General features: G+C 35.0%; 1 protein-coding gene across 5 annotated transcripts in view; it reads right to left on the minus strand.

Annotated features, from left to right (window-relative positions):
• SNX14 (sorting nexin 14) overlaps nt 1-25,886 on the minus strand; it is an 86,288-nt gene that overhangs the window by 53,230 nt on the left and 7,172 nt on the right. For 3 of the 5 annotated variants that reach the window (XM_025862167.2, XM_025862175.2, XM_025862153.2), the window contains exons 2-7: nt 15,935-16,055; nt 15,347-15,423; nt 15,185-15,263; nt 11,830-11,873; nt 10,969-11,056; nt 6,304-6,388 (exon numbers count right to left, since the gene is read on the minus strand). In XM_025862167.2, coding sequence (XP_025717952.1) covers nt 6,304-6,388; nt 10,969-11,056; nt 11,830-11,873; nt 15,185-15,263; nt 15,347-15,423; nt 15,935-16,055 — 494 coding nt within the window. The remainder of the gene's footprint in view (nt 1-6,303; nt 6,389-10,968; nt 11,057-11,829; nt 11,874-15,184; nt 15,264-15,346; nt 15,424-15,934; nt 16,056-25,886) is intronic. The other 2 variants (XM_025862160.2, XM_025862186.2) reach the window with 1 other exon arrangement.

Raw genomic sequence — 25,886 nt, forward strand, 5'->3', positions numbered from 1 at the left:
GGAACAAATAATCCTAAAATTTTTATGGAACCAGAAAAGACCCTGAATAGCCTGAGGAATGTTGAAAAAGAAAAGCAAAGCTGGTGGTATCAAAATTCCAGACTTCAAGCTCTATTACAAAGCTGTCATCATCAAGACAGTATGGTACTGGCACAAAAACAGACACATAGATCAATGTAACAGAATAGAGAGCCCAGAAATGGACCCTCAACTCTATGGTCAACTAATCTTCGACAAAGCAGGAAAGAAGATCCAGTGGAAAAACAACAGTCTCTTCAACAAATGGTGTTGAGAAAACTGGACAGCCACATGCAGAAGAATGAAACTGGACCATTTCCTTACACCACACACAAAAATAGACTCAAAATTGATGAAAGACCTAAATGTGAGACAGGAATCCATCAAAATCATAGAGGAGAACACAGGCAGCAACCTCTTCGACCTCAGCACAGCAACTTCTTCCTAGAAACATTGCCAAAGGCAAGGGAAGCAAGGGCAAGAATGAACTATTGGGATTTCATCAAGATAAAAAGCTTTTGCACAGCAAAGGAAACAGTCAACAAAACCAAAAGACAACTGACAGAATGGGAGAAGATATTTGCAAATGACATATCAGATAAAGGGCTAGTATCCAAAATCTATAAAGAACTTATCAAACTCAACACCCAGAGAACAAATAATCCAATCAAGAAATGGGCAGAAGACATGAACAGACATTTTCTACAAAGAAGACAACCAAATGGCCAACAGACACATGAAAAAGTGTTCAACGTTACTCGGCATCAGGGAAATACAAATCAAAACCTCAATGAGATACCCCCTCGCACCAGTGAGAATGGCTAAAATTAACAAGTCAGGAAACAACAGATGTTGGTAAGGATGTAGAGAAAGGGGAACCCTCCTACACTATGAGTGGGAATGCAAGCTGGTGCAGCCACTCTGGAAAACAGTACGGAGGTACCTAAAAAGTTGAAAACAGAGCTACCCTACAACCCAGCAATTGCACTACTGGGTATTTACCCCAAGGATACAAATGTAGTGATCCGAAGGGGCACATGCACCCCAATGGTTATAGCAGCAATGTCCACAATAACCAAACTATGGAAAGAGCCTAGATGTCCATCAACAGATGAATGGATAAAGAAGATGTGGTATACATACACACACACACACACACACACACACACACACACACACACACACCTTGGAATATTATGCAGCCATCAAAAAATTAAATCTTGCCATTTGCAACAACGTGGATGGAACTAGATGGTATTGTGCTAAGCAAAATAAGTCAATCAGAGAAAGACAATTATCATATGATCTCACTGATATGAGGAATTTGAGAAACAAGACAGAAGTTCATAGGGAAAGGGAGGGAAAAATGAAAAAGGATGAAATCAGAAAGGGAGACAAACAATAAGAGAGACTTTTAATCTCAGGAAACAAACTGAGGGTTGCTGGAGTGGAGGGTGGGGAGGGATGGGATGGCTGGGTGATGGACATTGGGGAGGGTATGTGCTATGGTGGGTGCTGTGAATTGTGTAAGACTGATGAATCAGACCTGTACCCCTGAAACAAATAATACATTATATGTTAATATAAATAAATAAATAAATAAAACTCTTTGTTGTCTCTACTTCCACATCTAAATCATTCAGGTAACCTTTTAAAGCTTTGGCTTCCTTGGTTAAGTTCTGTGTCTTCTGCTCAAGAGTATAGGATATAATAGGTACAGAACTGTGTAAAATAGAAGTCCATGAACAGATAAATTACTTAATGAATATTAAGTCGTGATAAAACTTATATTAACAGAAAGTTTTCTTAAAAGTCCAAGTACTAAACTAATATTTTAGAGAAAGAGAGCAAGTGCAGGGAGGGGGGAGTGGGGGGCAGAGGGGAAGCATCTTTTTTTTTTTTAAGATTTTATTTATTTATTTGAGAGACAGAGAATGAGAGATAGCATGAGAGGGAAGAGGGTCAGAGGGAGCAGCAGACTCCCTGCCAGGCGCCCAGAGGGGAAGCATCTTAAGCAGACTCTGTGCTGAGTGTGGAGCCTGACACCAGGCTGGATCTCATGATCATGACCTAAGCCAAAATCAAAGAGTCGGAGGCTTAACTGACTGAGTCACCCAGGCATCCCAAACTAATATTTTAACTTAAAGGTAATAATATTGTCACTTCTTTTTACAGACCTCAAACGACAAGGAGGAAAACAAGTTATGCTTTCCCTTATTTGCACTCTGTGCGAGGTTTTAAAATCATGGAGTCTATGAAAGGAATCTAAACTCTAATTCAGTGGCATTTATTTTTAACTATTTTCTTCTATTTTTATTCAAAAAGAATGCAAGCACATTTACCCAAAAAAGCCAATATATGCATTCAAATAGTGTTAGTACTAAGAAGGTAAATGAAGGCTATCAGTGCCTGAGGTACAAAAGACGGATGTAGTTATTACAAGAAATGCATTTTATTTCATAATTATGCAATTATTTACTAAGCATTTTTCTCCAAGAATTTGGGGCACAGATTATTTAAAAATGTATGTCATAAAGCCAGAATTTAAAATGAGACTAAGCCATGCTAAATTCCAGCTCTACTTAACAAACTGATCTTGAACAAATGATATAATGCCTATGAGCCTCAGTTCCCACATTACAGTTAAGCAATTATAAACACTGAAAAGTCATAATGCAAAATGTATAAGTAATTATAACATTCAACGTGATTAAGCATTCACACATAATATATAAATTAAAACACAAGACTGGAATCTATTCAACATCTGTCAGACATGAGAGTTTTTTGAAGTTCTAGATAATGAGAAAATAAAGAAATCAGGCAAAAGATAAAAGAATATAGGGAGGAAAATCTTAATTGGGAATATAAGCAAAAAAAATGCTGGAAAACACAGCATGGATTAATCCCCACTAATCATCAGTCCATCTACTGCCTTATCAGTTAGCAGTTTTCAGACCAAAACAGGAAAGGTCTCCGGAATCCATGACAAAGAGATACCTTCAGGATGAAAGACTGGAGAGTAAGGTCCTTCTGCACAATTTATTACTGAATTTAAATTAAGCCAATGCTTCTAATGTATATACATTCAGTATTTCTAAAGGGCCATGAGAGTACACACATAGACAGAAAACATCTATATAATCCCTCTTCTCAAGAGACAGATTACAGAGAAAACCCTGAGAGAGTAAAAGGAATCTGAATGAAGAGATGAACCTTTAATTACTTTCTGAGTTATGCACAATTGTGGGGCCAAAGAATTTTGAAAACAAGTTTATGCATTAAAGAAATGAAAATTCAAAAATCTGATAACCTTTTTTACAAGTCTATCTAATTCATTGTCGTAATACTTAGAATACCAGGACCTTTAAATAAAAGTCCTTCTAAACTCAGGCCTTTTAATTCTATGAATCTCATTAACTACAATGTTATTAATTAATCGAATCTAGCATTTTACGGTGATTTTATAATTGGGAATCGTTTTTTGCATTAATAGTAGCAAATTAGCAAACCCTCCCTTGTAAAGACTCAACAATAAATTTCAAACTGGTTTGTGTGTGAATGTGCATATATATATAATACCACTCTCTTAGAAATAAAGTAATTTGGGAATTTTATTAAACTGATTAATTCAACTAAAAATAAAAAGATGTCTACTTTACTCATAGCCTGCAAAGTGTTTGTCTTTAGAACAAAAACTATATTAAAAATACTTCTCCCACATAAAAACCTGCACACAAATGTTTATAGCAGCTTTATTCATAACTGCCAAAACTTGGAAGCAAGATGTACTTCAATAGGTGAATGGATAAATAAACTGTGGCACATTCATACACTGGAATATAACTGAGCAGTAAAAAGAAATGAGCTATTGAGCCATGAAAAGACATGGAGGAGACTTAAATCCATATTTTTAAATAAAAGAAGCCAGTCTGAAAAGGTTACAGTATGATTCCAACTATATCACATTCTGGAAAAGGCAAAACTGTGCAAACAATAAAAAGATCAATGGTTACCAGAGGTTCATGAAGGAAAGAGGGAGAGATGTCTGTGTGAAACAAAGGGTTTTTTTTTTTTTTAAGATTTTATTTATTTATTTGACGGAGAGAAAGAGAGCACAAGTAGGGAGAGCAGCAGGGAGAGGGAGAGGGAGAAGCAGGCTCCCCACTGAGCAAGGAGCCCCATGTGGAACCCAATCCCAGAACCTCGGGATCATGACCTGAGGCAAAGGCAGATACTTAACCGACTGAGCCACCCAGGCCTCTGGAAATACAGGGGATTTTTAAGACAGTGAAACTATTCAGTAATGGTGGATACATGGCATTAAGCATTTGTCAAAACCCACATAATGTACAATACAAAGAGTAAACCCTAATGAAAACTGTGGACTTTAGTTAATAATAATGTATCAATATTGGTATATCAATAGTAACAAATGTACCAACTAATACAAGATGTTAACAGGGGAAAAGAGAGAGAGCTATGGGCACTCTCTATACTTTCTCAATTTTTGTATAAACTTAAAACTGCTGTAAAAAATAAAATTTACTGGGGCACCTGGCTGGCTCAGCCAGTGAATCATGTGACTTGATTTCCAGGTTGTGAGTTTGAACCCTATGTTGTGTGTAGAGGTTATTTAAAAATAAAATCTTTAAAAAGAGTAATAATAATAATAGGGTGCCTCGGTAGCTCAATCAGTTAAGTGTCTGCCTTTAACTCAGGTCATGATCCCAGGGCCCAGGGATCAAGTCCCGCATCGGGCTCCCTGCTCATCTGGGAGTCTGCTTCTCCCTCTACTCCTCACCCCTGCTCGTGATCTCTCTCTCTCTCACTGTCTCTCTCAAATAAATAAAATCTTTAAAAATAATAATATAAATAAATTTACTAATAAAAAAAACCACTTTTCCTATGTTGTTTTTTTTTGCTGATAGTAAAGTAGCCTCGACAAAATAGCTACAAGATAATTACTATCTTCTGATTTGTTTTTGCCAGTGACAGGACACTGATTTTTAAGTTAATTTTTTTATTCAACAATTAAATTACACATATTCAAACTCTTCTACTTTAGTACTATGTTGAAAGTAACTATTTTTAGTTGTTGTAATATTATAAGATGAACACAGAAAAAGATTTTAAATATATATATAATTTGAAATGCTTCTCAAAACTGAGGAATTATTCATACCAAGAAACAAATAAAGTAATAATTTGATTTTTACTTCCTCTGCCTAGAACATAATTTCCCCAAATGAACTGCTTATATTAACTGATATCATGAGGGAAGGAAAATTGGTTCTGTACTCAAATGAATTTGGGATGTAGGAAGTTAAAAAACTATTTAAACAGTTAAAGCCATTTCTTTGCTGTAGGACTACTCAGAGATTTTGGTATGGTGGTATTTGCTGGGAATTTCCATAAGGGGAATATAATGTGTAGTAATTACCAGAAAATATGACCATGAAACCTCTTCTACACAGTTACTACATGGAGTAGTATGCAGTATTGAAAAGAATACCAAAAGCATTTGGGAAAGCACTCACAAAGAATACCAAATGCAAACACAAGGAAAATCAGTTTTGCAAAGAACCAAGTATAGAGCACAGAAGTAATTTTGTTAAAAAAAAATATTCAGTTTGATCTAAGAGCAAGAAAAATCCCAAATGAAGATTTCATTCATTCAATCATAAAACATTTGCTGAATGTATGCTATGTGCAAATCATGACAGTATAAAGGCCAGGACATTCACAAAAAACTGCAAAGAGGTGATCCCAGCCAACACATAATACATAGTGAAAGACAAGAATAAATCAAAATATTTGACTAGAGAGTATTTAAATATACAATTTAGATTCTAAGAGTCACTAAATTTTTTTTAGTAGAGAGATAACATGAGAATTGTGGTAGTGTGAAATTAACATGGTAGCAATATATAGGATGGGCTGGAATAGGTCAAAACTATTGAAATCATTAAGAAGAGAAAGGGGGAAGAGATGTGAGAGATACCTCAGAGGGAGTAATAAAGGCAACAGACTGTCATCCAAAAGAAGATGAAAGTCATCAATAGTATATCTAAAAGTTAACTATCTTTTAATTTTCATAGATTCCTGAGTTTTCACAATCACTTATACAATAAACAAAGTATTAAAAAAGGATTTTAGTTTAAAGGAATACTTTCACAGCATTTGTGAATATCAGTTAATGCATCAGTAATCATACATAGGTATTTAAGGTGAAAGCTGGTATATAAAAATCACTCAAACTTTGTAGTAGAAAACTGTTATTACCTTTCTGACTGGCTTTAACTATCACCTCTATATGCTTCATTGCTGCTTTTAATAATTTCTTGGTTATAATAGATGGAATATCCACCTAGAAAAATTCAACATTAGAATAAAACTTTTAAAACAATTATCAATGAGTTACAATGGCAGGAGCACTATATTTAAGATACTGGAACACATGATCTTAAAAATTAGAGATATTTAGAATCTTTCAAAAATATAATTTAAAAGTGCTTTATATTCTTGGATCATACTAACTACAACTTTATAGACAGTTTCTCTAACACACTGAAGAAAATATATCTTAATATGCATGCACTATGTATACTAAATTTTCCCACAAAATATTATCTTTATTCTTGATTTCTTTAATGTTTCTTTTAAACATATTGAAAGAAAAATCTCAAGTAATTTAACACTTTGGGGCCATAAATTTCTGTTTATTAAGGTTACTTAAAGATTAAGTATTTTTATTCAGCTTACAAGATAAATCTTGGTTTTAAGCTATATAGAAGCATTCTACTTTGGAATGATATTCAATTTCATGATTCTCCACAGACATTTTTCAGCTTAAAGGCTAGAAACTGTAGTGACTGTGGTAGGTTAGTGATGGAGGACTGAAGGCTTAGATGTACACACATAAGAGAGACAAAAAATAACTAAAACTAAATTGGAAATAAAATGAATCACCAAAAAGCATGTTTACTGGACTTCAACAGGCTTATCTCCTTCCACAAAACTCAACACATTTTCCCTTTATCAAAGGCATGAAAAAACTGCATCACAGCTAAGTTTTGTATTAATGTTTCAATTATTTTTAAATTCCATATTAAGGAAGGGGGAAATCACAGGCTAATAAATCTAATAAGTATGGTGGATCATAAACCCCCAATATTTAGTGATTTACCAGTAAAACCCAGAGCAGTTCACAGGTATCTTTTAGCTATGTAAGATCAAACATATTCAGTAAGTGGGAATATTTCTGTTAGTAGTATACCTTGTTGCAAATAACATTACTCTTCATTTCTCTCTGGCTTCTTGTCCTCAATGACTATAGGCTGCTGTAATATTTATCAAATAAACAGGATGTTTTCATTTTCAAACATTTTATAAAATCTTGTCTTCTGAGAATACTCATGAAAATTTTCCTTTTTAAGTTCCACTTTAGAGACTTCAGGTCAGAATCAAAATGGTAAAATAATGGGCTCATCACTAAACTTCAATTTAAAAAAAAAAAAAAACACACTGTGGATGATTCTTTGTTTTCATTATCCCCAAAGTGCCAATTTATATTATTTAGGCAATGGTATCAGGGACAGAACATTGTACTAGGAATAAGATGACCAGGCATAATTGTTGGCCCATTAACTACTACTCTGACACTTTGACAAAGGTACTTTCTATAAAATGGGTATGATAATGATCCACTTATCTGCTGGGACAGTGATGCAGATAAAATGAGAAGAAAGGATAGAAAGTTTAACCAACCAGAAAACAGAAGAAAATATTTGCAAATCATATGTATGAACTCTTACAACTCAATAATACATAGACAACCCAGTTAAAAAATAGGCAAAGAATCTGAATAGACATCACTCCAAAAAAAAAGATATACAAATGGCCAATAAGCAAATGAAAAGATGTTCAATGTCATAAGTCATCAGGGAAATGCAAGTCAAAGCCACAATGATACCACTTCATACCCATTAGGCATGGTTGGAATAAAAAAATGAGATAATAACTAGTTCTGGCAAGGATATAGAGAAATCAGAACCCTCATATACTACTGATGGGAATGTAAAATGGTGCAGCCACTTTGAAGAGTCTGGCAGTTAATCAAAAACTGAAATAGAGTTACCATTCAACAATAATACTCCTAAGTATATACACAAGAAAAATGAAAACATATATCCCTACAACCATCAAAAACACTTGTACACAAATGCTATGGCAGCATTATCCATAATAGCAAAAAAGTGGAAATAATCCAAATGTCCATCAACTGATGGATGAATAAACAAAATATGGCATATCCACACAATGGAATATTATTTAGACATAAAAAAAGAAGTACTGATACATGCTACATCATAACATGGATGAACTTTGGAAACATTATTCCAAGTCAAAATAACCAATCAGAACAGGCCACATATTACATGATTCCATTTATATGAAATGTCCAGAATAAACAAATCTATAGAGACAGAAAGTAGACTGGCTATTGGCTAGATCTAAAAGGATGAGAGAACAAGGGTTTATGGCTAAGGGGTATGAGGTCTCTTTTGGGTGATAAAAATGTTATAAAATTGTGGTGATGGCTGTGTAAATCCAGAAATATGCTAAAAACCATTGAATTATACACTTTAAATAGGTGAACTGTCTGGTATACAAAGTAGACCTCGATAAAGCTGTTACCAAAAAATACATATAATGCAATCCAAGTATGAAGTACTTTGATTTTAAAATCACTAAGCTATTGCAAAGCCTAACAGAGCAGAGCTATTCTACTAAGTAATACCTATAAATTTACTGTAATGAGTCAGCTTTTTGATCATTTTATTTGACTTACTCTAAGCTGTAATTTAAGTGGCTTATCATCAACCAATTGATATTTTTACCAAATCTTTTATTCCAGTTAAATAGTCTATACAGCTGCCTTAGACCTTTATTAAACAAGATGATTAATTTTATCAACTTGTTTCTATTTATAAAATGGTAAAAAAACTCATACCAAAAAAAAAAGGTGAACAGAAAGAAATGCACAAAAGGAACCAAAAATCAGCATCAACCCACCATGAAAGAGTTAACAGTGATAAGGATATATATGTGTCCTTAATATACATATTAACAAGCTTTAATATGTGAGCTTTGTTTTCAATGTGGAAAAATACCACATATATTATTTTCCAGCCTCTTCTACCTGATTATGTAAGAAAAATAATTTCTCATGTAAATAAGTACTATTCTATAAAATGATTTTTCACGGCTGCACAGAATTCTGTAATTGGCATGTACTATATATATATATATATATATATTTTTTTTTTTTTAAGATTTTATTTACTTGAGAGAGAGAATGAGAGAGAAAGAGAGCACATGAGAGGGGGAGGGTCAGAGGGAGAAGAAGACTCCCCGCTCAACAGGGAGCCCGATGCGGGACTCAATCCCGGGACTCCAGGATCATGACCTGAGCTGAAGGCAGTCACTTAACCAACTGAGCCACCCAGGCGCCCTGGCATGTACTATATTTTAATCAACAATCTTATCATTAGACGTCAGCTTTTCTTTTCAGTTTTCCTTAGTATAAATTATACTACAATGAATCTTTGGGCATACATTTTTACATACATCTGTGATTATTTCTTTAAAATATATTAACAAAAACAGAATTAAATTTGGGAGTATAGACATTTTTAAGTCTTTTAATAAAGATTACCAAACTGCCTTCCAGTATAAGAATTATAGCAATTTGAGATTAAGAATTCCTCATATCCGTGAGATCATATGATACATGTCTTTCTCAGATTGATGAGAGGGATGGGGTGGCTGGGTGATAGACATTGGGGAGGGTATGTGCTATGGTGAGCACTATGAATTGTGTAAGACTGATGAATTACAGACCTGTACCTCTGAAACAAGTAACACATTATATGTTAAAAAAAAAAAAAAGAAGAAGAAGAAGATAGCAGGAAAGGAAAAATGAGGGGGGCGGAATCGGAGGGAGAGACGAACCATGAGAGACTATGGACTCTGAGAAACAAACTAAGGGTTCTAGAGGGGAGAGGGTGGGAGGATGGGTTAGCCTGGTGATGGGTATTAAAGAGGGCACGTACTGAATGGAGCACTGGGTGTTATACACAAGCAATGAATCATGGAACACTACATCAGAAACTAATGATGTGATGTATGGTGATTAACATAATAAAATAAAATTTAATTTAAAAAATTTAAAAAAAAGAATTATACCAATTTGAATTTGTACTTGCTTTGCCTGTTTCCCCACAATCACCATTACTAGACATTATCATTCTTTATCGTTCCCAATCTGACAGGCAACAGAATAGCACCTCATCAAAAAACGGTATTTATTTGATGTGAGACAACATATTTTCAAGAATTTATTGGCCATTTTTCTATTTTTCTTTGGTGAACTGCTTATTCATATTTTTTGCATATCTTTTCTATAGTGGTTGACTATAGTGTTAATTTCTTAAGTATAGAAACATTTAACAAGATTTACATTTACTAATTGCAGATATATACCAATTCTATCAAATGGACAAGGCAGTATACAGTGTCTACAGCCAACACACTGTAACTATATATAGGCAAAGACCCAAACATAAACATAATATGGCTTAAAAAATTTTTTTTAAAAAGTAGATCATAATCATCACCATTTACCCAGTAAATTCATCTAACAGGAACATGACTTTTTTTTTTATAGCTGTCTTTTTATTTTTAATTACCACAAACCAGGATAAAGCATTAAAGAAAGCACAATTTATCAATTAATTAAAAGTGACCCATTTATCTTTTAATCTAAAAAAATTAAAAGTGAAAAAAATACATACAGTATAGGATAAAGTAAAACTAAGATTTTTAAAAATCTCTTCAGTAATAATAAAACCCCAAATTCCCAAATTTCTCATTATAAATATATACCTTGTGAATCCTTCGAATTAAGACAGATGCAAAAAACCGTAATGTAATTCTCAGTTCATCAACAAAGGACTCATCATCTGTTACATCCCTTCAATTAAGGAGAAAAGCAAGCATTTAAAAGCTCAGAGAAATACACAGCTACTCCTTCTAGAAACCAAGGAAAGTTTAGAACTTCCTCTTTTTTTTCATTTATTTATGCTATTTTTCTTTGCTTTTTTAACAAATAATGCATTACATTACAGAATAAAAAATAAAAATGTACAAAGAAAAAATAGACATCTCCCATAATTCTAGTACCAAGACAAAATCATTATTAACTAAATTGTAGTATATACTTCCCTGTAGACAACCACATGTACAAAGTCGTATTTTTACAATACTCCAATCATTTTCTAAGCATTATCAAAGAAATTTCTAAGAAATAAAAAATAATTTCGGAGGAGTAACAATTAAATTAATACAAAATTTTAAGTTAGTTTAATATATTTATAGTTAATAATATAAACTAATTCTAAAAGGTAAAAAAAATATGTGTTCTATTTGAGAAAGAAAATAAGCTGAAACTCAAACATTTTTAAACAGAAATTTTGACAACCTTCTTCTGAGGAGCTACTTTTCATTTTCCTGAAATCTTGAGGTCCCTAGAAGAATGAGGGGGTGCTACTAGTATCTCATGTGAAAAGGCCAGGGGTTCTGCTAAATATCCCATAATGCACAGGACAGCCCCCCACAACAAAAAATTACTTGGCCTAAAACGTCAATAGTGTCAAAGCTGAGAAATCCTGGCCACTGTTGGTAACACTTCATTAGCACACTTAATTGTATTCACTAAAGAAAAAAGGTCTTATAGAGAGAACATACCTGTACCACGGATAAACAAAGTTTTCCAACACTAATTCAAGAACCTGCATAAAAATTAGTTTTTAAAGAAAAATCAAATTAATTAACTAATTCTAGGAAAATAAGCCATACTACCAAGTAATATATATTACCAAGAACCAATTTTATTATCCCAAATATTGACATCTAATATATCTTCACATGACATACATTGTCAACCTTACATGTTTGTTGTGATGATCAAAAGGAACATATGAGAAAACACTTTGAAAACCATAAAACTCCATAAAAAGAAACAATACTGTTAGAATGACATACACACATTTATAAACATTCCCACAATTAAAAAAAACAAACTTAAATTGTTCCTGACTCTGAAGTTTCACTGAACTAAAAGTTCTACGGAAAGAAGGAAAATAATAGATTAGTCTTTGAATTCCTAACTCTCTCTACAAATCAGTATTCCCAGAATAAAACGAAGAAACAAGTAGGTCAGACTTACATAAGGGGTCAAAATTAGCTATCAGTGATTGCTTTTGAAGGGAGAATAGTGACTAAAAGGGAGTAATGAGGGGGGACTTCTGGGGTGCTAATAATGCTTTGTTTCCTGATCTGGGTGCTGGTTATACAGATATGTTCACTTTGTGAAAATTTTAGCTGTAAATTAAAAATCGGTATATAAATTATAAGTGAAAAAGTAACAAAACAAAAGAAACGCTGGGTGTTAAACTTTCCATTTCTTAACTCTGGGTGCAGCATTATGTTAATTTTTAAAAAGACTCGCAACAGTGGGCAATAACTTTCAAAAGCAGTAGGGAGAGAATGAACAAAGATATCTAATCTGACTATATGCCTATATTCCTTCTCTGGCAGCAGCAAGGAAGGTTGTAGATTCTCTAAATATTAAGGCAAGATCTGGTTTTTTATTAGAAAAACCAAGCACTAGTGATATAAGCTGGGAAAGTAAGATACATAGAAACAGGGATATGACACAGAAAGGAGACTAGAAAATTTGCCATTAAATAATATTTGATCTTACTTTAATCCCCACATCCAATCACCAAATATTACTAATTTTACATCCTAAGTAGCTCTTTTCTATAGCTCCACTGCTCAGTCCTTATCTTCTCACCCCTATATTGTAGCAAGAACATCTAAACTAGAATCCCTCCTTCCAAACTAGCTCCCGTCCATCCTCCACAGAGCTGCCAAATTAATCTAAAACATATATTCGAACACATCACTCCCCTGCATAAAATCCTCAATTTATCAAACCACAATATATCAAAGTAAGAAAAGTGGAGCTACACTGGTTTTGAAGGGGTGGAAGAAAGCTGCCTGTTAGCAGCTGTGACCATTTACTTCCTTTTCACTTCCCATTGTATCCTGGAGTCACATCTGAGAACTCCAGTTACACACTTCAAAAATCAAATCAGTGACTTCTATGATCAATTAAACTCCTTCAGCAAGGCCCTTTAAGTCTTTTGATGATCAGATTTCTAAAGAGCCATATAAAAACTGGTTAAGAACTAAGCCAGACCCAAGTTTTAGAGTAAGTTCTGCTACCAGCCAGCGATGAACTTAAGAAAATTAAAACCCTCTAAAGCCCAGTTTTGGTAAAATCAATAATAGCACCTACTTTTATAGGTTGTATGATTCCAGAAAATAATGTACACTGCTTAATACAGCAAGTAACCAATAAATATTAGCTACTAGAATACAGTCTCTTCAATGTCCACATCCTTCCTCACATTTTGCTTCCAGCTTACTGAACACCTTATTCAAAGCCTCCCTTTCCTTTCAAAAGCTCTTCCCAAACCCTGAAATATCCTCTCTCACACTATCAGTCTGGCAAGCTTGTAGTCATACTTTGATTGCCCCTCTCAACAGTCATGCATTTCTTCCTTTTACTAATAATATACATTGTACATTTCTTCCATTATTGCCTGTATTCACACCATATTGTATTTACCTATTTATATGTCTACCTCCCCTCCTAGACTCAAGTTCCTAGAAGAAAGGAACCATATCTTATTTCTTCTTTTATTCCTGGGGCCTAGTCCAGTTCCTGACTGTAGTAAGATCTCAAAAAATGTTTTTAAATGTTGGAGCTAATATTTACTGAAAACCAATATGAGCCAGGCAGTAGGCCAAGAGCTTCATGTAAGTTCTTTCTTTCTTTTTTTTTTTTTTTAAGAAATGGATTAAGTGTCAAAGACCCACAAATAGTACTCTTGCTAGAGGTCTTATCTTCAGCAGACCTCAAATCAGCACTATCTAATAGAAATGTAATGTGAGCCACACACCTAATCTTACATTTTCTAGTAGCTACATTTTTAAAAAGTAAAAAGGAAACAGGTGAAATTAATTTTATGATATATTTTCTTTAACCCAATATATCCAAAATATTATCATTTCAACATGTAATCAATAAAATATATAATAAGATATTTTACATTCCTTTTATCTTACTAAATCCTCAAAATCACATCTCAATTTGGACTGACACATTTCCAAATGTTTATGAACAGCCACATGCAGATAGTGGCTACCATACTGGATAGCATAGTCTTAAATCGAGGAATCTTGAAGATGAAAATGAAGAAGAAGAAATGAAAAAAAAAAAGTGCCAAGAGTTTGACATTTATGCAGCATACTTTTAGCCAAAGGATACAAATTGGGAAAAAAAAGATAATGAGGCAAGATTCAGATGCCTAATGCTATTCTTCAATTAATTAGTATTCAATTTAATTCAGTATATGTCTACCAACTACCAACAACGTATCTGGCACCATACTTGGTGCTGGGAACAAATTAGACCCCATTTACTGCCTTCAAGGACTTGACTCCTTTCTCAGATCAATGGGGAAAACAAGTCTCTAAGAGAAATAACTAAAATTAATATAATGTTACCAAAAAAGTACATATAAAATGTGACTGTAACAAAGATAAGGGAGCATGCTTTCTATTCCTACCTTACAGGGAAACAGTGAAAAGTATCCCATTCTCTGCTCTACCCTTCAGCAAGTGTCAAAACTGGGATAATTCAGCAGGACATACTTGCTCCTTCTAGCTCAGGGCTCCTTTTGGAACTACAAAATGGTATTACACTACCATAAAGATGACTATTTGTTATAAGAACTAAGCAATATCTAGGTAAAACAGTGCTGTCTTTGGCTTAAATGTTCATTTAAATTAGACATGGGATCCAAAAACATTTCTATCTTACCATTTGAGTCACATATTTCATAATAATCAACTACTTAGTTAAGAACTGATTAGATGGCATATATTAAGATGTTCCACAATTAAATTTCCATTGGTATTTAATATTTTCCACTTGAGTATATTTGGCAATGTTAATTAAATCAATTACCTCTGAGAGAGATGCATCAACCTTGGAAGAAATTTTCAGATCTAGCCACGGCTGGTAGTTTTCAAGTAGTAAGGAAGGCCTAAATAGAAGATCATACAATTAAACTGCCTGAAATCCAAAATGTAATTGGAAGGATCAACAAATAAAAAATGTTTAACTTACCTATGTCGTTTACATTTCACTTTACCACAAACAGCACAGCTACGACCTTGAGGAAATAATTCTTGAAGTCCTAACTGCTAAAAAAGGGAAATGGGGAAGGGGAGAGATTTGTCTTAGTTTACACATCATCTGTACCGAAGATAATCAACTTTTCAAAAGTTTATTAATCAATGTATAAATTCAGAGAATATTTTTTAAATTATTATTTGTCTGCAGTAACACTGAAACCATGCTTTGTAATAACTACTACTGGCTAAACTGCCAAATAAGAGAGAAAAAATACCCAACTTTGGGAACGTCTGTTTTAATTTATTGTATTCATAGTTAATATGCAGTTAAATTTAAAATTATGGATCCCAACTTTTTGAGAAGTTTGTATTTTCTTTTTATAGCTCCTTGTAGAGCTGTATACCTTAAAAATATACACGTATTTAAATTTCACTTCAAATAATGTTCTAATGTCTTTCATTATTAAATGATAGCAGATGGGTTTTTTTTAAATCACTGCATTAATATGCTTTCAGTAATATCAAACAGCATAGGTAATATATACTGACTCTTTACAAAATAAGAACACATAAATTTTACCTTGGGTTTGTATTTTATTGTGAAGAATATATTTGGTAAGAGAGAATCCGGTCCCAATGAGCAATAGAATGTAAAAACTCCAGCAACAAATGACCAGAAGATCATTAAAACATGAAGATACCTTAGAAATAAATGAAAATAATTATTACAACCAAAAAAAAGTATAAAACTAAAGTTGTCCCTTCATTGATTTGACAAGTATTTATTAAGCATCTACCATATCAGACTGAAGACAGATCTCCAATCATGATGTCTGTGATGTATTTATTTAACGATAAGGATCACAGAAAGCATGCTATCAAATGTATATTTCATTTAAAGTGTAAGGAGGTATAAATTCTCAATATTTTACAATTTGGTACCTAGGTTGTTATGTTTGACTAGCTATACTATATTCTTCCAAAATACCTTCCAATGATATTGTAGTATTCATACCCCATCAAAATTCTGATTATCTTTCATTAAATCAAAAAAAAACTTTACTGGGTACCTATTATTTTGTGCCACCCAATACTAGGCTCTGGGGGATACAGTCAGGAACAGCACTGCCATGTTCTCTATATGCATGGAAAACATGGTCTGGTAGGTAAGAAATGAGTACAATACAGTGTGATCATGTGTCTACATTATGACAGAGTCAGCATACATGATATCGGAACACCTCAGGCAGAATATACAATCCAAATTTAAAGGACAGAAAAGCTTTTTTCAAAGAAAGCAGCTCTGTAGAAAAACTTTAAAGAGTAAGTAGGAGAAACCCAACAGAAGAGAATGGGGTAGACTAATGAGGGACTAGGGAAGAGGCAAGGGAATTCAAACTTGGGAAAACTACATGAACTAAGATCTGAGCATAGCTCCAAGGAAGAAGTGGCTTTAAGATGAATCTTAAAAAAAAACAGGCAGAAGCCAGATAATATGGTGTCATAAAATAATTCATGTTAACAGGTCTCAATACAGGCAGTCCTCATATTGCACAGTCCTGATATGCACAAATTTCCATTACCACGATTTTGTGAAACACCAGTCCCCCAACAACACAGTTCAAATTCCAATTACCACATTGTGTTTATTAACTGGTAACTATATAAAGCACAAACTTTAGTGCTAGTTCTTCCATCCACAAATCACTACGTAATGAGAAGAGAATGAAGCCAGTCCACAGAAAGAAAAAGGAAATGAAGAAAGTATCAGTTGTATTTTAAATCTAGGTTCTATGTGCCTCTGAGGCCTACCTACACTCCAGTTCCTTCTACACTTAAGTAACCTTCCAATGATTCCACTCTTTGCCAAACCTAGTGTGGGTTTAGTTTCTGTCATCTACCACTAAGAGTCTTAAGTAATACCCTGGAGGCAATGAAGAATTTTTTTTTTTTTTTAAGATTTTAGGAATTTTAGGGATGCCTGGGTGGCTCAGTTGGTTAAGTGTCTGCCTTCGGCTCAGGTCATGATCCCAGGGTCCTGGGATCGAGTCCTGCATCAGGCTCCCTGCTCCGCGGGGAGCCTGCTTCTCCCTCTGCCTCTGCATTTCTCTCTCATGAATAAATAAATAAAATCTTAAAAAAAAAGATTTTAGGAATTTTAGAAGGTTTTTTTTTTAAGATTTTATTTATTTATTTGACAGAGAGAGAGGGAACACAAGCAGGGGGTGTGGGAGAGGGAGAAGCAGGCTTCCTGCTGAGCAGGGAGCCCAGTGTGGGGCTCAACCCCAGGACCCTGGGATCATGACCTGAGCCAAAGGCAGATGCTTAACAACTGAGCCACCCAGGCTCCCAGGAATTTTAGAAGTTTTAAGGACAGTAATATTGCTAGACTTTATAATCAAAAGACCACTCTGGCTGCAATATGGAGAAGAGCCTAAACTAGAAACATGCAGACTAATTAGAAAGCTGAAATAATCTACCAGAGTCAAAGGATAGCCTATACAAGGGAAGAGACTTAGAGGTAAAAAGCTGATTGTCTTGAAACATTTAGGAGGAAGAATTAAGAGGACTAAGTTGTTGATTAATGTGAGCAGAAGGGATAGGTAAGAAATCAGTTCTCTTTGGACACACTATAAATTTCAAGTATCTTAAAACATGGCACGCAATTGGGGAGTCTGGGTAGCTCAGTTGGTTGAGAATCTGCCTCTTTTAGCTCAGATCATGATCTCAGGGTCCTGGGCGGGAGAGAGCCTGGAGTCAGGCTCTTCACTCAGTGTCTGCTGAAGATTCTCTCTCTCTCCCTCCCGCTCTACCCCTTCTCACGCTCGCTCGCTCTCCCTCTCTCTCTAAAATAAATAAATCTTAAAAAAATGGCAAACAGAAATGTTTCATGAGCAATTAAATACTGGGTAGTTTAAATCTCTGCAGAGAATATGAGCTAAGGAAAAAAGTTTGGGGATTATCACACAAAGATCACTGAAGTCACGGGAATAAATGAAATGACCAGGGAGGAGCTGCAGAATGCAAAAAGAAGAGGCATTTAAGAAATAAGCAGAGCAAGAGAAATTTATAAAGGAATCTATTAATTAGAAGAGCTGTGAGAAAAAAAAAAAGAATCAAGTCATAGGGGCGCCTGGGTGGCTTGGTCTGTTAAACATGTGCCTTTAGCTCAGGTCATGATCCCAGGGTCCTGGGATGGAGCCCCGCATCAGACTCCCTGCTCAATGAAGAGCCTGCTTCTCCCTCTCCCTCTGTCTCTCCACCCCCCCCCCAGTCATGCCCTGTCTTTCTCTCTCCGTATCTCAAATAAATAAATAAAATATTTTTTTAAGATTTTATTTATTTCTTTGAAAAAGATTTTATTTATTTGACAGAGAGAGAGACACAGCAAGAGAGGGAACACAAGCGGGGGAGTGGGAGAGGGAGAAGCAGGCTTCCCGCTGAGCAGGGAGCCAGACGCAGGGCTTGATCCCAGGACCATGACCTGAGCCAAAGGCAGATGTTTAACAACTGAGCCACCCACGTGCCCCAAATAAATAAAATATTTTAAAAAAAAAAAGAATCAAGTCATAAAGGTTGTCAAGGTAAAAAAAAAAAATTTCAACAGGGATGAAGTAGTTAACATGATCAAATATTTTAAAATGTAAGTGAGAGAATGAGAAGTTTTAGCAACAAAAAAAGGCACTAATGAACCGGCAAAAGCAGTTAGTAGAATGCCAAAGGAATGCAGTGTATTAAAGAGTGAAATGAAAATAAAAAAGTGAAATTGGGGGATGCCTAGGTGGCTCAGTCAGTTAAGCATCGGACTCGGTTTTGGCTCAGGTCATGATCTCAGGGTCATGAAATCGAGTGTCAGGCTTCGCACTCAGCAGAGAGTCTGCTTGAGATTCTCTTTTTCCCTCTCTCTGCCCCTCCCCCACTAAAAGAAGTGAATTGGTAAATGTGGATAATTCTCTTTTTAAAGGAACAGCAGGCTAAGGTTGTGCCTGGAGAGAGATAATGACTGAAAATGTTTAGTAAAACCTAATCATATTCAAAGGTTGACAGGATAGAAGGAGATAAGAGAAAGAGACATAGGAGAAGAGCTAATTGAGTTAATAATGTCCTAGAGAAGATAGCAGTAGTTGGGATTCAGAGCCTAAACAGAAGAAATAGTTATGAGAGGGAGAGATAACTCTTCCCAAATACCAGAGAGTAACCATAAATGGATGAGAATGCACTTAACCTGTAGATTCAGTAGTGAGGATTAAAAGCAGTATGATGTCCTTTAAGTGAAACGGGAAATGCTGAGAAAGGCAAACGTGGCAATATCAGAAGTTCTAGCAGACTGGGGAAGTTTTGAAAGAGCTGCTGGGCAGAAGTAAAGAAAAGAGTATTCTGAGGAACTGCTGGGGAGTTAGATTTACAGGTTTGGGATTTTCTCTAGCATCATTTAGTAACCAGGATATAAACACTAAAAAAGCAAGCAGCATCACTGATCCAAGATTTGAATTTTGTCAGGTGAGTGCAATAGAAGGGAGTTAAGGATACTGGCAATAGAGTAGTTGAAGTGATGGACCATGGATTCTAAGCTAGACCAACTTTAAACTGCATAGGAAAGTAAAAACAGAAGAGAAGAAATAGAAAGAAAAGGAGTCAGGAGGCTGAGAAGTCAAGGAGCAGGTACAGTGTGACTGACTGAATGAGAGAAGCAGCCGGTCAGCAAGTGGGATACTTGCTTTTTAAGATTTCAGAGGTAGAGCTCTTTCTAGTGATAACAAGAGCTACCATATGTCGATCCAAGTGGGAAGCTAAAGAGGAATCACCTCACAATAGAATATTTATTTGGTGGGTTATTCACACAAGCACTGAAGTCACCTAGAATGATGACAGGAATTAAAATGGAGAGAAAGTCTGTAAGCCACAAAACAAAATCATCTATAGATGAGCACAAATGACCTGGAGATTGATATCAATGAGAAAACAGACAAATGGCATATGTTTCAAAGGAGTAAAGGACTTCTGCTTCCTTGACAGAACGACTGGTACCAGACTTGCCCTCCCACCATAAACAACTATAAAACAGGATGGCTCAGCCAGTTAAGTGGCTGCCTTCAGCTCAGGTCATGATCCCAGCGTCCTGGGATTGGGCCCCACATTGGGCTCCCTGCTCAGCCGGAACCCTGCCCTGCTTGTGCTCTCACACACACTCTCTCTCTCTCTGATTGAAAACAAACAAACAAAAAAACAAATGCAGTAACTATCTCCAGGCACCGGACAATAGGCAATACAGGACTATAATCTTTAAGAGAAAGAAAGCACACAATTGAGTTCCACATCCATCCCAGTTCTCTGACTGATGACAATTTACCAAGTGCAGTATGGAATAGAAAGGATTACAGAAGACCTGGGAGTTCAGAATTGGGAAATATACAGCACCAAGTAGTAAGAAGAGGTGAAGATGGATTAGAGGTGCTTACCTATTACAGACAGTGACCAAGTAAATATAAAAGCTGTGAGGCAAAGGCTGAGGCACCAAACCAGATGAATTGCCTGGTCTTATTGTTGCGTGCAGAACAAAATAAAAACCCCTTAAACCTTTACGGTCCCTTTTGATCTGTCCGGTTCACTTTTCTACCCTTATTTCTTCCCATTCCTTTTTTTTTTTTTAAATAATCTCTACACCAAGCATGGGGCTTGAACTCACAACTCGCATGCTCTAATAACTAAGCCAGCCAGGCACCTCTCTTCTCATTCCTGTATACAAAACTTCACTCCAACCAAAATAGCATACTTGACATCAAGCTTTTAAAAAAAACTTTATACTTAGAAACTAACTCAAATTACAGAGGTATTTCAGAGAGGAAATTATCAAATTCCTATTCACAGCTGCTTACCAAAATTCATTTTGACCCAGACAGACATGACTCAGAATTCAGAATTTTTAGGATTTATGAACAGTTATATAGCACATATTTCATACATAATTTAACACTCCCAATGAGATCTAATGCAGCACTCCATAATTAGATATTAACATTTCTGCAGCAAAACATAAAAGCAATAAGAAATAAACAAATCAGAAATAAAGACTATAAACAGGGGCACCTGGGTGGCTCAGTTAAACATCTGCCTTCAGCTCAGGTCATGATCTCAGCGTCCTGGAATTGAGCCCCACATCAGGCTCCCTGCTCAGCGGGGAAACCTGCTTCTCCCTCTCCCTCTGCCTGCCACTCCCCCTGCTTGTGCTCTCTCTTTCTCTCTGTCAAATAAATAAATAAAATCCTAAAAAAGAAAGACTATAAATAGTCTTATGTCTATTCAGGTCAGGTTTTGTCATCAAATATAATCGGTACAAACTTAGCGGAAAAGTTACTTCTTCAGAGCTTTTGGTTTCAGAATTACACATTAGGAATTATAGACCTATAGATCAAATAACAGACCTTAGACTGAATGCCAATAAATACTACATGCAATACATGTGGGCTTTAACTAAGGCAAGCAATAACTAAGGTATTATTTAAGAAGAAAATCTATATCCTTAAATGCATTAATCCAGTGGTTCTCAACCAAGGGTGTTTTGCCCCACAGGTGGTATTTGGCAGTATATGCAGACATTTTTGATTGTCACTGTGGAGGGGGGAAAGGGAAAGTGCACTATTGACATCAAGTGGCTTGAGACCAAGACTGCTGCTGCTAAATATCCTACAATGCACAGGCCAGCACCTCACAACAAAAAATTATCTAACCCAAATTATCAATAGTGCTGAGGATGAGAAACCCTGCATCAATCAGAGACAAATACTAAAACCAGGAAGCTAAGCATTCAGAAAGTTGGAGGAAAAAACAGGATCCAAACACATAAAAAGGAAGGAAACAATAAAGAATAGAAATCAATAAAGCAAACAACAATAACAAATATAAGCTTGGTTTTTGAAAAATTAATAAAATAAGCAAAGCTCTAATTGGATTTATCCTTCTTTTCCAATTTGAGCTGTACTTTACTGTAGCTAAATAGACCTAACAGGCGAAGTAAAGCAATTCTAGAAGAAAAAAAAAGAGAGAGAAAGAATTCAAATTTTAAAATATACAAGGAATGAAAAAATGAGAAAATCATCATGTTGCAACCTATAATGAAGTAACTCAGGGAATAAATAAATGGTAAAACAAAAGAAGTTTGTTGGGCAAAGTATTAGCTGTCAGTACCCAAATCCACAAAAAGTAAGGCAACTCCATCTTATGTGGAATTATCCTCTCATGTGATACAATAAGATGAACAGAGCATCTTCAAAGTATTCTTGCATACACACAAAAATTTAAATCTAATCAAATTTATAAATCGAACACCCTGTCTACAAAAAATATGCAGGTAAGGATAAAAAAATCAAGACACCATGAGGAAACTAACAGCTAAAGTGTGAACAAATGACCCAGTTTCTTCAAGTCAATGGTGGGGAGAGGGGAGAGAAGCAGGTAAGGAGGAATGTTCTAGATCCAGCTAAACAAACTATGGCTTGTGGGCCAAATGCCACCTGCTTTGGTATGGCTCTCAAGCTAAGAGAGGTTTTTACATTTTTTAAGGGTTCTTTGAAAAGAAAAAAAAAAAAAAAGAATATGGGACAGAGCCTGATGCAGCCCAAAAGTCTAAAATATTTACTATCTGACACTTTATAGAAAAATTTTCGCAAACTCTTACTCTAAATTATAAGAGATTTACAAAAGCTTAAGAGATGTAGCTCCCACATACAATGAGCGGACCTATTTTAGATCCTGATTAGTATAGATACACTACAAATTTTTACACAATTAGGAAAATTTGATTATGGACTTGTTATTAGATGATATTAACCAACTACTGTTAATTTTTTAAGGTTATGGCTTTGTGTAGAAGTGATTTTTAAGATGGAGGAAGATTAGATATTTTTCAAACATGCAAAATATTGATGGTTGTTGAGGCTGAGTGATGGGTGCTTGGAAGTTCCTTGTACTCTCTTTTTTCTATGCATGCTTGGAAATTTTCATAATCAAAAGCTAATAAAAAAGACAAGGTTTTAGCAAGACAGATCAAGGAATAAAAGAAAAAGAGAATACAAATATACAAAATACAGAATGAAGAAGAAATAATGACAGCTAAAACTGAAATGAAAAATTAAACTATGAACAACTAGATCATAAACTGGATAACCTACAGAACATAAATTTTTGGAAAAAGACAAAAATGCTACAAATTAGTAAGTGAAGAACTAGATAACTTATATAGACCAATTATCATTACAGGAATTAAAATAGTAATCAGAGACATGGCTGGGGGAAAAAAAAAAAAGACCCTGGCCCAAATGGTTTTACCAAACTGTAATGAGATAGATAATCCCTATCCTATATAGATGACTTCAGGAAAAAAAAAAAAAAGAGAGAGAGAAAGCTGCTAATTTAAAAGGACTAATATAATTTTAATTCTGAAATCAGATAAAGATAATATAAGAAAATCATTAGGTCTATTTTACTTATGAAATACTAAGTAAAATATTAGTTAACTAAAACCAGCAGCATATCATAAAATAAAAAATAATACATCATAAGAAAGGCATGTTTTTAAATAGTTCATTATCTTTAAATCTACACCACCATAGACTAAAGGAAAAAAAAAAAATCAAAACAATGATACCTCTTGATCTAACAATGAGTTCACAGGGAACCAGAGAGGGAAAAGAACATACCCACAACACTACAGACTATAAAAACTCCACAGAGGCGCCTGGGTGGCTCAGTCGTTAAGCGTCTGCCTTCAGCTCAGGTCATGATCTCAGGGTCCTGGGATCCAGCCCCGCATGGGGGCTCCCTGCTCAGCTGGAAGCCTGCTTCTCCCTCTCCCACTCCGCCTGCTTGTGTTCCCTCTCTCAATGTCTCTCTCTCTCTCAAATAAATAATATCTTAAAAAAATAAAATAAAAAACTCCACAGAACATATGGCCCACTTTCTTCAACAAATAAATTGCAAGGTTAAAACAAAGTGGGATGTATGGGGAGGGGAGGGAACTTTCAAATTAAAAGACCATATTTGGATCTTAATTTGATTAACTGTAAAAAGCCGTTTACAAATGATTCATTATGGATAGAGAATAGAAACATCATAAAGCATGTGAAAATATAGTAAAATGTTAATGGTAAAATCTAGGCAGTACATAACTGGTCATTTATTGTAAATTCACACACTGATATATGCTTACAATTTTTTTTGTCATAAAATGATGGGGGGAATTCTAGCAAATTCAGGGAAATCTGACCATTGAATGGATATTTGATGATGTTAAGAAATTACCTTTTTTTGATGTGAAGTGGTATTATGGCTATGGAAGAAAAAAAGGACTTATCTGTTAAGAGACACATACTGGAATTTTTAATGTTTATAGATAAAATATGTCATGCGGGATTTGCTTCAAAATAATTGAGGGGGGGTGATATTTGACCTGAGCTGATAGTTTTTTAAGCTTGGTGACAGATACTTAACAGGTTTCATTATACATTTTTATTTTATGTATGTTTACAATATTCCATAATAAACTCTTTTTAAATGAATAAAAAGCGATTAAAGACAAAAGAACAGATCTGAATGAATGGAGAGTTTATGTTCATGGATGAAACCTTTAAAAATAGTAAAGATATAAATTCTACCCAGATTAATTCACAAATTAATAATACTGTGGTGGTATTAAATATGACTGCAAATTCTTTGACACTCTTCACATCAAAAACAGGAATGTTATTTCCTCCCCCTTGAATAGGGGTTAGCCCTAATAACACTACAACTAAGAGAATGTAGCAGAAGTGAAGTTATCTAACCTCCAAAACTAGGTCATAAAATGGATATGGCTTCTGGCAGGCTCCCTTTCTCAGGATGCTCACCTTTGTAAGCCAGCACCATGTTGGGGAAAAAAGCCACACGTAAAGGCCATATGTACAGGTTCTGGCCTATAGTCCTTCTGAGATCACAGCCAACAACCAGCATCAACTGTCACATACATGAATGAAGAAGCCAACAATTACTCTTCTAGCCCCCTGCCTCATGGTGCCCAGCTGATGATGCACAGTGAATAGAAATTAGCTGTACCTACCAACTCCTGCCCAAATTACAGTTCTGTGAGCAAATAAGATGTTGTTGTTGACTTAAACCACAAATTTTGGGGATGGTTTGCTATGTGACAATACATAAACAACCAGAAACTACAATCAAAATTCCAGCTCAATCTTTTGAGAAATTTAATATGTTCATTCTAAAATGTATAGGGAAAATAAAGGTTTATTTACTTATTTATTTTTAGATTTATTTACTTAGTTGAGAGAGAGAGTGCACACACAAGCACACAGAGGGAGAAGCAGACTCCCCACTGAGCAGGAAGCCTGACGCGGGATTGATCCCAGGACGCTGGGATCATGACCTGAGCTGAAGGCAGATACTTAACCTACTGAGCCACCCCGGTGTCCCAAAAATAAAGGTTTAAAAAGAGCTACACCAACTTTGGATAAGAAGGGCCAAGAGTGAGAATTTGTCCTAGC

This window comes from Callorhinus ursinus, unplaced genomic scaffold (genome assembly GCF_003265705.2).
Source record: "Callorhinus ursinus isolate GAN/ISIS: 27379988/994484 unplaced genomic scaffold, GSC_fseal_2.0 scaffold6, whole genome shotgun sequence".
Classification (NCBI taxonomy): Eukaryota; Metazoa; Chordata; class Mammalia; order Carnivora; family Otariidae; genus Callorhinus; species Callorhinus ursinus.